Consider the following 16,203-nt stretch of genomic DNA (forward strand, 5'->3'; position numbering starts at 1 on the left):
GCAATCTCAGCTCACTGAAACTTTCCAGGGTTCAAGCGATTCTCCTGCCTCAGCCTCCCAAGTAGCTGGGATTACAGGCACCTGCCACCACACCCAGCTAATTTTTGTATTTTTAGTAGAGATGGGGTTTCACCATGTTGGCCAGGCTGGTCTCAAATTCCTGACCTCAGGAGATCTGCCCGCCTCAGCCTCCTAAAGTGCTGGGACTACAGGCGTGAGCCACCGCGCCCGGCTATGTTTTCAATAGTAAAGGAATGCCTGAGGAAACAACAATCATTTACGCGTAACTCTTCTCTGCTTGAGAAAGATGGCTTCCATATATTTAATAGCTGTGTTAGCTCAGTCACTTTTGGTGTTAAGCAAATAATTCTTACCTGGACTTCAAATTGCCATTCCTTTTTGACATTAATTAGCTGTTTTTGAAGTGATATTATCTGTTTTCTTCCTTTTTCCTCCCTAGAAGATATAAGAATGATTTCTGTTTAGAGCAGTGCTTCTCAAACCTTAGCGTGCACAAGGACCACCCTGCACATAAGAAAACCAGATTCCTGGCCTCTTCCCCCAGAGAATCTGACTCAGCAGGTCTGGGAAGGGCCTGAAGTGTGCATCTGTGTCGAGTTCCCAAGCGATGCTAACAGGGCTGGTCCACGTCATATTTTCAATAACATGTTTTAAAGGACAGATTTGTTTTAACAGATTGGAGGAAGATTTTCTGGCTTGTCAGTGTTGAATCTAAAAATAGCTGCTGCTGAGAAAAAGTGAAGAAGAGAAGGACAGCAAGAGGAGAAAGAAGAATCCTTTCTACTTTGGGCACTTTGATTACATATTCTTACCCTCACAACAGCCTGATTTCTATTTTACCGATGAGAAGATGCGGTGTAGACAGCTAAGGTAAGTTGATGTGCTGGATGTGAGAATGTGCCTCACCGATCTCCAACTACAGGGGGCGTAAATCAGCAAGGGTCCCGGCTCTGAAATTTTTCGCTGTGTGTGTTCCAAGGCCTCTCCAACTACAGGGAGTGTAAGTCAGCAAGGATCCCAGCTTCTAGGCTCTGAAATCCTTTTCTGTGTGTTCTGAGGCCACACTGCCCACAGACTGCTCCCATCCCATTACGTGTGGCAGGAATCGCATAGGATGGGCCTTTCCTGGGGAGCCAGGGAGTCTCTGATGGTTGACTTTGGCTCAAGGACTCCAGATGACCTTGCCGAACACAGCCGTGTCTTCCAGCCTCTCCTTCACTGGGGGTCGGCCTTGCACTGGTTCTGAAGGTTCCCTCCCCATTTTCTCTCACGCAGATCTTTCCCCTGATAAAATCTTTGCATGAATAATTCCATCTCAGCATCCGTTTCTCAGAAGACCTGGACTAACACACTTGCCATGGACACACAAACAGTAAATGGCAGAAAGGGGTTCAAACGCAGGACTGTCTGACACCAGAGCCTGTGAACTTAACTACTTTATATGACTGTTTCTCAATCTGCTCTGAGAAACAGTCTTCTGCTTCTCTCCAGCAATCCCATTATTTAGGTTTAAAACAAACAAAAAATAGCAAAACCATACCAGAATAAACAAAACAAAACAACAAAAAAAGACTTCTCACTAAACTGCAGCTAGGTAAAGATTTTTACTCAAGAATTTTTATTTTTATGTATTTATTTTTCTTTTTTTGAGACAGAGTCTCACTCTGTTCTCCAGGCTGGAGTGCAGTGGCAAGATCTCGACTCATTGCAACCTCCACCTCCCGGGTTCAAGCAATTCTTCTGCCTCGGCCTCCTGAGTAGCTGGGATTACAGGCATGTGCCACCACACTGGCTAATTTTTGTATTTTTAGTAGAGATGGGTTTTTACCATGTTGGCCAGGCTGGTCTCGAATTCCTGACGTCAGATGATCCACCCGCCTTGGCCTCCCAAAGTGCTGGGATTACAGGTGTGAGCCACTGCACCCGGCCAGGAATTTTTAGAAAGCACATAGTTAACTAGAATCTTGAGATTGTCATTGCCAAAACAAACTATAGATTATGTACTTCCCACTCATAGATCACAAAAAATAGATAAGAAAGCTACAGAATGAGTACTTTGCCTCTACTATTAATTCAATATCCCAAGGAAAGGTTTATTGAAACAAACAAATTATCATTTACATGAGATTATAAAAGTGCCCATTTTACACATATACACCATGGAATACTATGCAGCCATAAAAAAGGACGAGTTCATGTCCTTTGCAGGGACATGGATGAAGCTGGAAACCATCATTCTCAGCAAATGGTCACAAGGACAGAAAACCAAACACCGCATGTTCTCATTCATAGGTGGGAATTGAACAATGAGAACATATGGACACAGGGAGGGGAATATCACACACTGGGGCCTGTTGTGGGGTGGGGGGCTGGGGGAGGGAGAGCATTAGGAGAAATACCTAATGTTGATGACAGGCTGATGGGTGCAGAAAACCACCATGGCAGGTGTATCCCTGTGTATCAAACCTGCATGTTTTGCACGTGTGTCCTAGAACTTAAAATATTAAATGCAAAGAAAGTATGAAGAGAAATAAAAATCACCCATAATCCTACTATCTGGAGTTAACTATCGTTGAAATTTTATTATATTTCCTTCCAGTCAATACACACTATAATTTTTTTCTTACAAAACTAAGTTATATTATGGGTATAATTTTTATCCTAATGTTTTCACTTGACATAACTATGGGCTCTTTCTCATTTTATTTAGCAGGTGAACACATGCATTTATTTCTGTTCCCTCTTTTTTTTTGTTGTTTTTTTTTGAGGCAGAGTCTTGTAGTGTAGCCCAGCCTAGAGTGCAGTGGCGCGATCTCGGCTCACTGCAACCTCCACCTCTCGGGTTCAAGCAATTCTCCTGCCTCAGCTTCCTGAGTAGCTGGGGACTACAGGTGCACACCACCATGCCTGGCTAATTTTTGCATTTTTAGCAGAGGCGGGGTGTCACCATGTTGGCCAGGCTGGTCTCGAACTCCTGACCTCAAATGATCCACCCACCTCGTCTTCCCAGAGTGCTGGGATTACAGGTGTGAGCCACCATGCTCAGTCCTCTATTCACTCTTGAAACAATACTAAAATAACAGGCAAGAAATAATGAAAGGTGTAAACCTATAAACACAAAGAGATTGGGAGAAGAAACGATGCAGCTTACAGACATCAGCAAAATTAAAGAAGATATAAAGCAGACAAGAGAAAAATGAGATCTAAATGTGTACAGAATGAGAAGCCAAGAAGAAGAAAACAGAATAAAGCTACAGGCCCCCCAGAAAAGCTCAGCACATGAAGGCACTACACATCTTCAAAGGCACAACTGTGCCACAGGGCTAAATCCAGGTGGAGCGATCGAAAAGTCTGGCAAAGGAGCAGGAGGACCTGATTCCCTTCCCCAGCCCTGTGGCCAGGCAGCTGCCTTTTCCTCCTCTCGGGAGATCATGGGTGTTTGGTTAGTTTTGGCCAGGTTTCCTGGAATCGTTGAACCAAAGATTTGGACTTGGAGACGGACACCAGACACAGCTGGAGGTGGAGATGAAGGGCCACGCTAAAAACAGGGAACCGAAAACATTCTGCTTAGTGGATGGTGAGTTTCCCCAGCCTTTCCCTGGCTAGCTCTCAACACATGGGTAGTCAGAGAGTAACCACAGACAATAACCATTACTTCTTCACTGCCCCTCATCCCTCCCAGCAAAGATTGGTAGATTCTTCGAGAATGCTGACTACACCAAGGGAAAAGATGTGCTTTTCTTTTCTGCCCAGCCATGCTACAGTGCAGTGTTGTCCACATGCATACAGCACAGCATCCATCAGCTTCTTGGTGCTTCACTCTTAAATACAAACGGACGGCCAAGGATGACCAAACACAATTCCCCTAACATTAAAAACAGAGACCAGAGCCAGGTGCGGTGGCTCACACCTATAAGCCCAACACTTTGGGAGGCCAAGGTGGAAGGATCACTTGAGGCCAGGAGTTGGAGACTAGCCTGGGCAACATAGTGAGACCTCGTCTCTAGGAAAACAAATAAACAAACAAAAAATTAGCTGGGCATAGTGGCAAATGTCTTCCAGCTACTCAGGAGGCTGAGGCAGAAGGATAGCGTAAGCTCAGGAGTTCGAGGCTGCGGTGGGCTATGATGGTGCCACTGCACTCCAGCCTGGGTGACAGAGTAACATTTGCCTCTAAAAAATTTAGATGTAAATTAAAAAACAAAACAAAACAAAAAAACAGAAGGCTGGGCGTGGTGGCTCATGCCTGTAACCCCAGCACTTTGGGAGGCCGAGGCAGGCTAGGCAGGCAGATGAACTCTAGCATGGGCAACAAGAGTGAAACTGTGTCTCAAAAACAAAACAAAAAACAAAACAAAACAGAAACTAAAACAAATGGGAGAAAAAGTAACTCGGAGAGAAGATAGATAATACAAGAAACAGAAGACAACTTAAACAAAAAAAGACAACTACAATTAATGTTCTTAGAAATATAGGAGAAGGCCAGGCATGGTTCAAACCTGTAATCCTAACACTTTGGGAGGCCAAGACGGGCAGATAACTTGAGCTCAGTAGGAGAAGGCCAGGCATGGTTCAAACCTGTAATCCTAACACTTTGGGAGGCCAAGACGGGCAGATCACTTGAGCTCAGTAGGAGAAGGCCAGGCATGGTGGTTCAAACCTGTAATCCTAACACTTTGGGAGGCCAAGATGGGCAGATCACTTGACCTCAGGAATTCAAGACCAGCCTGGGCAACATGGCAAAACCCCACCTCTACAAAAAAATACATAAAATTAGCTGGGCATGCTGGGTCCCCAGCGACTTGAGGGGGCTGAGGCAGGAGGATTGCTTGAGCCCAGGAAGTCGAGGCTGCCGTGAGCCAAGATCATGCCACTGCACTCCAGCCTGAGTGACAAAAAAGGATACTATAAAAAATGAAAAACTCAGGGAAGAGCTCTTAGAAATCAATGTTAGCATAACATTTTGAAAAATTAAACACAAGAGTTGGAAGATAAGACCAATTGTGGTTGGGGTTACAGGCGTGATCCCACCACTTTGGGAGGCCGAGGCGGGTGGGTTGTTTGAGCCCACGATTTTGAGACCAGCCTGGTTAACATGGTGAGACTCTGACTTTACAAAAATAAAACAATTAGCCAGGCATGGTTGCACACACCTGTGGTCCCAGCTACTCGGGAGGCTACTCACTTGAGCCTGGGACCCAGGATGATGCTGCAGTGAGCTGTGGATCGTGCCACTGCACTTCGGCCTGGGAGGCAGAGCAAGACTCAGTCTCGAAAAGAAAAGAAAAGAAAGAGCCTGTGTTCCCAGCACTTTGGGAGGCCGAGGTGGGCAGATCACGAGGTCAAGAGATCAAGACCATCCTGGCCAACATGGTGAAACACTGTCTCTACTAAAAATACAAAAATTAGCCAGGCGCAGTGGTGGGTGCCTGTAATCCCAGCTACTAGGGAGGCTGAGGCAGGAGAATCACTTGAACCCGGGAGGCAGAGGTTGCAGTGAGCCAAGATTGTGCCACTGCACTCCAGTCAGGTGACACAGCGAGACTCTATCTCAAAAAAAAAAAAAAAAAAAGAAAGAGTTGGAAGACAAAGTTAAGGAAATCTCTCTAAGAATAGTATAAAAACAATGCAGATGGTAAATGAGCAAAAAAGGACAAGAAAAATGCAGGGTCAATCATTACAGGATCAACATCCAAAGAGAGTTCCAGGCCGGGCACGGTGGCTCACGCCTGTAATCCCAGCACTTTGGGAAGCCGAGGCAGGTGGATCACTTGAGGTCAGGAGTTTGAGACCAGCCTGGCCAACATGGCGAAACCCCAACTCTACTAAAAAATACAAACACTAGCCAGGTGTGGTGGCGTGTGCCTATAATCCCAGCTACTTGGGAGGCTGAGGCAGGAGAATCGTTGGAACGTGGGAAGCGGAGGTTGAAGTGAACTGAGATCATGCCACTGTACTGCAACCTGGGCGACAGAGCAAGACTCCTTCTCAACAAAACAAAACAAAACAAAACAAAAAAAGAGTTCTAGACAGAATTCATAAATTGAAAGGTTCTGGAAATGAGAAACTTTCCTTGGCATTCATTTGTTATTGTTCAGTGATTTTCAATGAATTCAATCTTTTTTTTTTTTTTTTTTTTGAGACGGAGTCTCGCTCTGTCACCCAGGTGCAGTGGCGTGATCTCGGCTCACTGCAAGCTCTGCCTCCCGGGTTCATGCCATCTTCCTGTCTCAGCCTCCCGGGTAGCTGGGACTACAGGCACCCACCACCATGCCCGGCTAATTTTTTGTATTTTTTAGTAGAGATGGGGTTTCACCGTGTTAGCCAGGATGGTCTTGATCTCCTGACCTCGTGATCTGCCCGCCTCGGCCTCCCAGAGTGCTGGGATTACAGGCATGAGCCACCGTGCCCGGCCGAATTCAATCTTAAGAAAGATTACTAGAGAAGGAAGAATGGTCTTGATATATTGTAAATACAGATAACGAAGGCCTAGAAATCTGACTTATTGTCCCAGCAGAACTAGGAAGAAAACCCAAATTCTGACTTCTAGTTATCTTCCCTGGAAAGCACATGGTTGGTTTGCTTTAAAATTCAAGGATTTCCAGTAAGAGTGTTTTAGCACTTTAAAATACAGCAAAGCAAGTAAACCTAACATTACTCTGACCTGGCGATGACATCATAGAAGTGCATTTGGTTTTCCCTCTCTTTGCTCAAAGCTTGCAGGAGACTGTTGTAAGTGGCCGAATCTTGCAACTCCTTGATGGTATCTGCAATCACATCGCTGAAAAACTGCCTGTAAGGAGAAACAGACCAACAAAAAAATGAGTTAATAAATTCTATTTTCGGCCAAGTGCAGTGGCTCATGCCTGTAATCCCAGCACTTTGGGAAGCTGAGGCAGGTGGATCACGAGGTCAGGAGATCAAGACCACTGGCCAACATGGTAAAACCCCACCTCTACTAAAAATACAAAAAAATTAGCCGGGCATGGTGGCACGCGTCTGTAATCCCAGCTACTCAGAAGGCTGAGGCAGAAGAATCCCTGGAACCTGGGAGTTGGAGGTTGCAGTGAGCCGAGATCACCACTGCACTCCAGCCTGGCAACAGAGTGAGACTCCGTCTCAGTAAATTAATAAATAAATAATATTTTCAGGCCAGGTGCAGTGGCATGTGCCCTAATTCCAGCTACTTGGGAGGCTGAGGTGGAAGAATTGCTTGAGCCCAGGAGTTTGAGATCAGCTGGGACTACATAGCAAGACCTGGTCTCAAAAATATATATATGTATAATATACATGTATTATATATATGTATTATATATGTATAATATGTATGTATTATATATGTATATGTATAATATATATGTATTATATATGTATATGTATAATATATACGTATTATATATGTATAATATATACGTATTATATATGTATAATATATACGTATTATATATGTATAATATATACGTATTATATATGTATAATACATACGTATTATATATGTATAATATATATGTATAATACATGTATTTTATATATATATGCATTTCCCTACATTCACAAAGGGCTACAGAAGTAACACAAGTTAGGACCCAGGCCAGGTGCAGTGGCTCATGCCTGTAATCCCAGCACTTTGGGAGGCCGAGGCGGGCGGATCACTTGAGGTCAGGCGTTCAAGACCAGCCTGGCCAACATGGTGAAACCTCGTCTCTACTAAAAATACAAAAATTAGCCAGGTGTGGTGGTGCGCACCTGTAATCCCAGCTACTGGAGGCTGAGGCAGGAGAATCGCTTGAATCCAGAAGGCAGAGGTTACAGTGAGCTGAGATTACACTACTGCACTCCAGCCTGGGCAACAGAGCCAGACTCTGTCTCAAAAAAAAAAAAAAAAAAAAAAACGCAAAAGTTTGATTAGGTCTTTAAAAAAATTTTTTTAATGATTTAACTTTTTCAAAATTATGAAATATTCCAAAAATTTAGAAAGCATAAATAAAATAATATTTATGTACATAACACCAAATTTAAATATTTTACCATGGTAGAGACTTGGTTTTTTTTAGAGATTACATGTGTCAGATATATCTGAAGTCTCTAGTCCCAGTCCCCTCAATCTTCCCCAGAGATAAACACTCTTCTGAATTTGGTGATTATTATTCTCTAGCATGTTGTGATACTTTTGTCATGTGTTTGTGTGTTTTATTTAAATAATACATGTAGTTTTACATGTTTTTATTTTATTTATTTATTTATTTTTTGAGATGGAGACTCGCTCTGTTACCCAGGCTGGAGTGCGGTGGTGTGATCGCGGCTCACTGGAATCTCTGCCTCCTGGGTTCAAGTGACTCTCCCGCCTTAGCCTCCTGAGTGGCTGGGATTACAGGCATGGGCCACCTCACCCGGCTAACAAAAAAAAAAAAAAGAAATTTTCTTTAATTTCTAGTTTGCTAAGAGGTTTTTAGTGTTGGTTTTTGTATGTTGAATTTGGCCAAATGCCTTTTCTGCATCTATTGATCTTTCTTTTTATTTATTTATTTATTTACATTTTCTAATGCTAAACTATTTTTGCATTCCTGGCATAATTCCAATTTCATTATGATGTTCCTTCTGGGTCTTTTTTTTTTTTTTTTGAGACGGAGTGTCGTTCTTGTCGCCCAGGCTGGAGTGCACGATCTCGGCTCACTGCAACCTCCACCTCCCAGGTTCGAGTGATTCTCCTGTCTCAGCCTCCCGAGTAGCGGGGATTACAGGCACATGCCACCATACCCAGCTAATTTTTGTATTTTTAGTAGAGACAGGGTTTCACCATGTTGGCCAGGCTGGTATGAAACTCCTGACCTCAAGTGATCTGCCCACCTCAGCCTCCCAAAGTGCTGAGATTACAGGCATGAGCCACGGCACCCGGCCAAACGTTCACATTTTCAAGATGGGTAAACCAGTTTCAGGAAACATTCACATTTTTGAGATGAGTAAACCAGGTTCAGGAAAGTTAAGTGACTTGCCCGTGGTCACATAACTAGTTTGAGAAAGAGCTGGAGATACATAACCCAGGTTTCCTAACGCCTAGTCCGCTGTTCTTCATGATCCTCTCCTCAGTGGAGCTGTTTAGGCCGGGCACAGGGGCTCACACCTGTAATCCCAGCGTTTTGAGGGGCCGAGGCAGGAGGATCATTTGAGTCCAGGAGTTCAAGACCAGTCTGGGCAGCATAGTGAGACCCCCCATCTCACAAAAACTAAAAAAAAAAAAAAAAAAAAAAAAAAACAAAGGCTGGTCATGGTGGCACGTGCCTGTAGTTCCCCGCCATTCGGGAGGCTGAGGTGGGAGGGTCGTTTGAGGCTGCAGTGAGTCATGTTTGCGCCACTGCACTCCTGCCTGGGTAACAGAGTGAGACCCTGTTTCAAAATAATGATAATAAAATAAAAACTAAAAACTGCTATTTAATGTTTTGACATAGTTGGCAAGAATTATAGTTACTATTTTACATAACAAAGAACTCAAGGGAGAGGGAGAGAGAGAATAGCCAGTTTTAGCTGGTATGGTAAGGAAGTCCCCTCTGCTTTAATCTTTCCAAGAAAAGTAATTTTGTGGCCGGGCGCAGTGGCTCACGCCTGTAATCCCAGCACTTTGGGAGACTGAGGCGGGTGGATCACCTAAGGTCGGGAGTTCGAGATCAGCCTGGCCAACATGGTGAAACCCCGTCTCTACTAAAAATACAAAATTAACCAGGCGTGGTGGTGCATGCCTGTAATCCCAGCTACTAGGGAGGCTGAGGCAGGAGAATCGCTTGAACCCAGGAGGCGCAGGTTGCAGTAAGCCGGGATTGTGCCACTGCACTCCAGTCTGGGTGACAGAATGAGACTCTGTCTCCAAAAAAAAGAAAGAAAAGTAAATTTGTGATTTTTTAAATTGTTAATTAATTAATTAATTAATTAGAGACAGGGTCTTGCCCTGTCACTCAGGCTGGAATGCAGTGGCATGATCATAACTCACTGTAACCTCAACCTCCCCAGCTTGAGTGGTCCTCCCCCGCCTCAGCCTCCTAAGTAGCTAGGACTAAAGCACGCCACCATGCCCCGCCAATTTTTTTTATTTTTGTGGAGATGAGATCTCGCTATGTTGCCCAGGCTGGTCTTGAACTCCTAGCTTCAAGCGCTCCTCCCACTTCAGCCTCCCAAAGTGCTGGGATCACAGGTGTGAGCCACCGCCTGCAGCCAGGAAAGTAACTTCGACAAGACCATTCACATTATAGTCTCTGCTTCTGCTTTCTTCAGCCCTTTCTGCCTGTAAAGCCAACCGCCTCTGCCCAGATCATCAGAACAGTACTTCTGCTTCATAGAATGAGGTGTTGCCTGATTTAGAATTGCAAATAAAAGCCAATTAAGATATTTAGATTTGTGGCTGGGCGCGGTGGCTCATGCCTGTAATCCCAGCACTTTGGGAGGCTGAGATACGGGCCGATCACCTGAGGTCAGGAGTTCATGACCAGCCTGGCCAACATGGGGAAACCCTGTCTCTATTAAAAATACAAAAAAAATTAGCTGGGCGTGGTGGTGGGCACCTGTAATCCCAGCTACTCAGGAGGCTGAGGCAGGAGAATCCCTTGAACCCGGGAGGCGGAGGTTGCAGTGAGCCAGGATTGTATCATTGCACTCTAGCCTGGGCGACACAGTAAGACTCTTGTCTCAAAAAAAAAAAAAGAAGATACTTAGATTTGTTGTAATTTTGTCTTTTGACAGTAGTATGTTATGATAAAATAATTAATTATTAATTCAATGCAATAAGATGATAATGCATAAAGATGAGTACAGCAAGGAAAGCATACACAAACTTCCTACAAATTCCCATTTTAAATTCATAAAGAGTTGTAGTTTTTTTTTTTTTTGAGACGGAGTCTTGCTCTGTCACCCAGGCTGGAGTGCAGTGGCCCGATCTCAGCTCACTGCAAGCTCCGCCTCCCGGGTTCACACCATTCTCCTGCCTCAGCCTCTCCGAGTAGCTGGGACTACAGGCGCCTGCCACCACGCCCAGCTAATTTTTTTTGTATTTTTAGTAGAGACGGGGTTTCACCGTGGTCTCGATCTCCTGACCTCGTGATCCGCCTGCCTCGGCCTCCCAAAGTGCTGGGATTATAAGCGTGAGCCACCGCGCCCAGCCAGAAGAGTTGTAGTTTTTTTGTTGTTGCTGTTTTGCTTTTTACGCTTTTTTTGAGATGGGTCCTCACTGTCACACACGCTGGAGTGCAGTGGCACAATCACACCTCACTGCAGCCTCAATTTCCCAGGCTCGGGTGATCCTCCCACCTCAGCCTCCAGAGTAGCTGGGACCACAGGTGCGCACCACCCTGCCCAGCTAATTTTCTTGATTTTTAGTAGAGATGAGATTTCACTATGTTACCCGGGCTGGTTTCAAACTCTTGGGCTCAAGCAATCCTCCCACCTTGGCCTCCCAAAGCGTTAGGATCACAGGTGTGAGCTGCCACGCCCGGCCTGTTGTAGTTTTTATGTCTTTGATATTTTGATTTCCACTTTGATTCTGGATAACTGGTGGAGATGTACATTTTGTGAACATACCCTGGGTTTCAGATGGAATATAAATCTAAAACTAATCCCCTACAAATACTTGCGACTGGTATTTTGGGTCTTTCAGGAAAAGATACGAGCCACACACTGAGAATGAAAAGGACACGAGCGGGCAATTTATAAGCAGGTTGCCTTTCTGTCCGATGCAGATCTGGGCCAGACTGACTTTAGCAAGATCTTACCCTTGGTTAGGGCGGGATACCGAGGTCAGCAAACTTTTTCTGTAAAGAGGCAAATAGTAAATATTTGGCTTTGCAGGGCGTAAGTTCTCTTTGGCAACGACTCAACTCTGCATTATGGCATGAGAGCAGTCACAGACAATGTATAAACAAATGGGCAATGCCGTATTCCAATAAAACTTTTCAAAAACAGACTTCAGACTGGATTTAGCTAGTGGCCCTGGGTAATTGCAGTAAACTCTTTTACCAAAAGTTCTTAACATAATGTTACACCCTCTTAACAGGCTTATTTGTCATTGAGCCAGCTGACAACAAAAAATTATGAGACAATGGGAATTTAGACTGCCTTTAAGAAACCCTCAGGATTAAAACACAGTTTGGAATTTGGCTATATAGAATAATAAGAAATAGTTATATAGTAGCTATTAATGGATAAAGCATCACAATAGCTACCAAGTTGTGCCAGGTACTAGGCTAAAGCCTTATTTCTAACCCTTACACTAAGGTTGCAAGGTTGCTATCACGGTCATTTTTTTTTTTTTTTTCAAGACAGAGTCTTGCTCTCTCCCCCAGGCTGGAGTGCAGTAGTGCCATCTCTGCTCACTGTAAACTCTGCCTCCCGGGTTCAAGCAATTCTCCTACCTCAGCCTCCTGAGTAGCTGGTGCTGAGGCACCTGAGCTTACAAGTGCCCACCACCACGGCCGGCTAATTTTTGTATTTTTAGTAGAGACGGGGTTTCACCTTGTTGGCCAGGCTGGTCTTGAACTCCTGACCTTGTGATCCACCAGCCTCTACCTCCCAAAGTGCCAGGATTACAGGGTGAGCCCCCGCGCCCGGCCCATTCTCATTTTTAATAATTGAAAACAGCCAGCGCGCCTGTAGTCCCAGCTATGCAAGAGGCTCACTGGACACCAGAAGCTTGAGGGCGGCAGTGCTCTATGATATCTCCTGTCAATAGCACTGGCTTCCAGCCTGGGCTACAGAGTGACCTCGTCTCTAAAAAATAAACAATCTGCAGGTATACATCTGAAGGAAAAAAAAAAAGAAAAAAATTTAAAAAATAAATAAAATAAAAATTGGAAACAAAGAAACGGCTGGGCGCGGTGGCTCATGCCTGTAATCCCGGCACTTTGGGAGGCTGAGGCGGGTGGATCACCTGAGGTCAGGAGTTCAAGACAAGCCTGGCCAACATGGTGAAACCCGTTGTCTACTAAAAAATACAAAAATTAGCTGGGCGTGGTGGCGTGCACCTGTAATCCCAGCTCTTCAGGAGGCTGAGGCAGGAGAATTGCTTGAACCTGGGAGGCGGAGGCTGCACTGCACCGAGATCAGGCCATTGTACTCCAGCCTTGGTGACGAGCGAAACTGTATCTCAAAAAAAAAGACTTAATAACTTATGCAATATCATATAGCTGCCTTGCTTTCCATTCATATCACCCTGCCTCTAGGCAGTCTTTAGCTAATTCTATTCTCAGCAGTCATTTTGCATACACAGTAATGACTCACCCGTGGAGGAGAGCAGTCAGCCACCTGGGCGCCCCTTCTCTGTGTATAAATACATTATTCCACTGCCAAATGTCTTCCTTCCTTACCTTTCAATCTGAAATTTCTTCAGAGTCTCCGTAGTCACGATGGTCTGCCTTGTAGGTTTTTTGAAGATAAGATCCTGCATTTTGTTAAACTCCACAGCGAACCGGCCTCTGTGTCTGATTTCCGGCAAGTTGGGTCCTTCCTCAGTTATTAACAGACTGGGTATTTTCGTGATAGTTGAGGCCATTGGAAGTTTGTCTAGATTCGTTCCTTCTAGATTCATTTCTCTGCTTTTCTTTTAAAACAATAAACAATTAGAAAGAATTTTTTTAAAGAGACAATACCACAAGAAAGAGGCCTTTGTGTACATTTTTCGACGTTATCTTCTGTGACTTCTACTCTATACTCCAAGAAAATGTGCCCCTTTCTTCAGCCACACCAAACCACGCATGCCCTGCTGCTAACTTCACACAACATTCCTCTTCTCTGTCATTCCCCAACTTACCACCTGTACACTCCGTCTCAAAAAAAAAAAAAAACCCAGGCTGTATATATAACAGTAATAATTTTTTTTTTTTTTTTTTTTTTTGAGACGGAGTCTTGCTCTGTCGCCCAGGCTGGAGTGCAGTGGTGTGATCTTGGCTCACTGCAAGCTCCGCCTCCTGGGTTCACGCCATTCTCCTGCCTCAGCCTCTCCGAGTAGCTGGGACTACAGGCGCCCACCACCACGCCTGGCTAATTTTTTGTATTTTTAGTAGAGATGGGGTTTCACCGTGGTCTCGATCTCCCGACCTCATGATCCGCCCACCTCGGCCTCCCAGAGTGCTGGGATTACAAGCGTGAGCCACTGCGCCTGGCCATATAACAGTAATAATTTTAAAAAATTGAAATTTTAATGGAAAATTAAAGAGAAATTTAATCTTCTTCTCTTGATAAATATGGACTTCTTTACTGTTAGAAATGAAAAGCAAAAACAAAACAAAACGAAAAAAAGAAAAGCAATTTACCCTCTTATTTACATAGCAATTTTCATTGGTCATAGAATCAGACATAAGAATATCTTCTGGGCCGGGCGCGGTGGCTCACGCTTGTAATCCCAGCACTTTGGGAGGCCGAGGCGGGCGGATCACGAGGTCGGGAGATCGAGACCACGGTGAAACCCCGTCTCTACTAAAAAAAAAAATACAAAAAATTAGCCGGGCGTGGTGGCGGGCGCCTGTAGTCCCAGCTACTCGGAGAGGCTGAGGCAGGAGAATGGCGTGAACCCGGGAGGCGGAGCTTGCAGTGAGCCGAGATTGCGCCACTGCACTCCAGCCTGGGCGATAGAGCGAGACTCCGTCTCAAAAAAAAAAAAAAAAAAAAAAAAGAATATCTTCTGGGCTGGGCACAGTGGCTCACGCCTGTAATCCCAGCACTTTGGGAGGCCGAGGTGGGTAGATCACCTGAGGTTGGGAGTTCAAGACCAGCCTGACCAACATGGAGAAACTCCATCTCTACTAAAAATACAAAATTAGCTGGGCGTGGTGGCGCATGCCTGTAATCCCAGCTACTTGGGAGACTGAGGCAGGAGAATTGCTTGAACCCGGGAGGTGGAGGTTGTGGTGAGCCTAGACACTCCAGCCTGGGCAACAAGAGTGAAACTCTATCTCAAAAAAAAGAGTATCTTCTGCACAAGTTATATAATGTTATTTAAAACTTGATAAATGTGTATTTCTATTTATAAATTGTTTCCATTTTATACCTACAACCTAAGTTACTGAAATGCACAAGAGCTTAAAAATGTATAAAGACTTTGCTCACTACTAAGTTAATTTTCTGATAACTCAGTGCTGCTTCACAGAGGAGTCCAAAATATTATTGAATATGTAATGGCTGACACAGCAATGGGGCTGGATATTCAGGAAGGCAAGTTGTAACCTATTCATCAGTGACAACAAAGTCATTTTAGATTTAAGCAACGTTAAGAGTGGAGTTGAATTTCCTCCCCCTAGTGTTCAGTTAGGTTTCAGCAGCTGAGAAATACAAGTTGGGTGGGACAACTCAGTAATTTCATCTCTTCAGTATATAGGTTGTATTTATACTGATTTCAGTAGAGGCCTTTTTGGATAAAACCAATATACTGGAAAAGGATATTCTGTCTGGTAATGTACCTTGAGTTATGGCAGTTTCACTCCATCAATTCAGAGTGCATATCTCAGATAGTTATTGTAGCCCCTTTATCTGAAATAAAGGTGCTATTTCCCATGTGATATTTAATGGCACCAGCCTGGACAACATAGTGAGATCCCATCTCTATAGAATTTTTATAAAAAATTAGCCAGGTGTGGTAGTGCAGGCCTGTAGTCCCAGCTACCCAGGAGGCTGAGGTGGGAGCATCACTTGAGCCTGGGAGGTGGAGGCCGCAGTCAGCCGTGATGGCACCACTACACTCAACTTAGGCCACAGAGCGAGACCCTGTCAAAAAAAAAAAAAAAAAAAAAAAGAAAGAAGGAAAGAGAGAGAGAAAGAAAGCTAAATAAATACATTTAATGGGATAAGTACTATAAATGAGGGAGAAATAAAAAATAAAGCAAAATTAACTCATGGTGAGCAGGTCTATACCATGTGGATGCTCTGTCTCCCTTCGTACTGAACGGGCATGATGTAGTTTAGAATAGAGAGCTGGTCTGTGGTGTCCTCCAGAACTGCCGAGATCCTCAGCACATCTGGAAGGGACAGTGGCTCTAGAGTTTCCAGGATTTCTGGGATGATTTCTATGTCTGTTTCTTTAGGTATTCCTTCTTCTTCTATGGTACTAGGTGGTTCGCCTGTCACTGACACCGTCATCTCAGGATGCCAAACTTTTGGAGGAAGGTTTGAGTCTTCCAGGCTGTCTCTAAGGAAAGAATAAAGAAAAAATAA

The 16,203-nt window shown here is 44.4% G+C and overlaps 1 protein-coding gene across 8 annotated transcripts in view; it reads right to left on the bottom strand.

Moving 5' to 3' along the window:
• Positions 1-16,203, bottom strand: part of IQCG (IQ motif containing G) — a 79,434-nt gene that overhangs the window by 47,195 nt on the left and 16,036 nt on the right. For 7 of the 8 annotated variants that reach the window (XM_032171993.2, XM_058426124.1, XM_058426125.1 and 4 more), the window contains 4 exons: positions 15,904-16,177; positions 13,365-13,597; positions 6,686-6,814; positions 375-456 (listed from right to left, as the gene is read on the bottom strand). In XM_032171993.2, the coding sequence (XP_032027884.1) occupies positions 375-456; positions 6,686-6,814; positions 13,365-13,597; positions 15,904-16,177 (718 nt within the window). The remainder of the gene's footprint in view (positions 1-374; positions 457-6,685; positions 6,815-13,364; positions 13,598-15,903; positions 16,178-16,203) is intronic. The other variant, XM_058426127.1, reaches the window with a different exon arrangement.

This window comes from Hylobates moloch, unplaced genomic scaffold (assembly GCF_009828535.3).
Source record: "Hylobates moloch isolate HMO894 unplaced genomic scaffold, HMol_V3 SCAFFOLD_13, whole genome shotgun sequence".
NCBI classification, from domain to species: Eukaryota; Metazoa; Chordata; class Mammalia; order Primates; family Hylobatidae; genus Hylobates; species Hylobates moloch.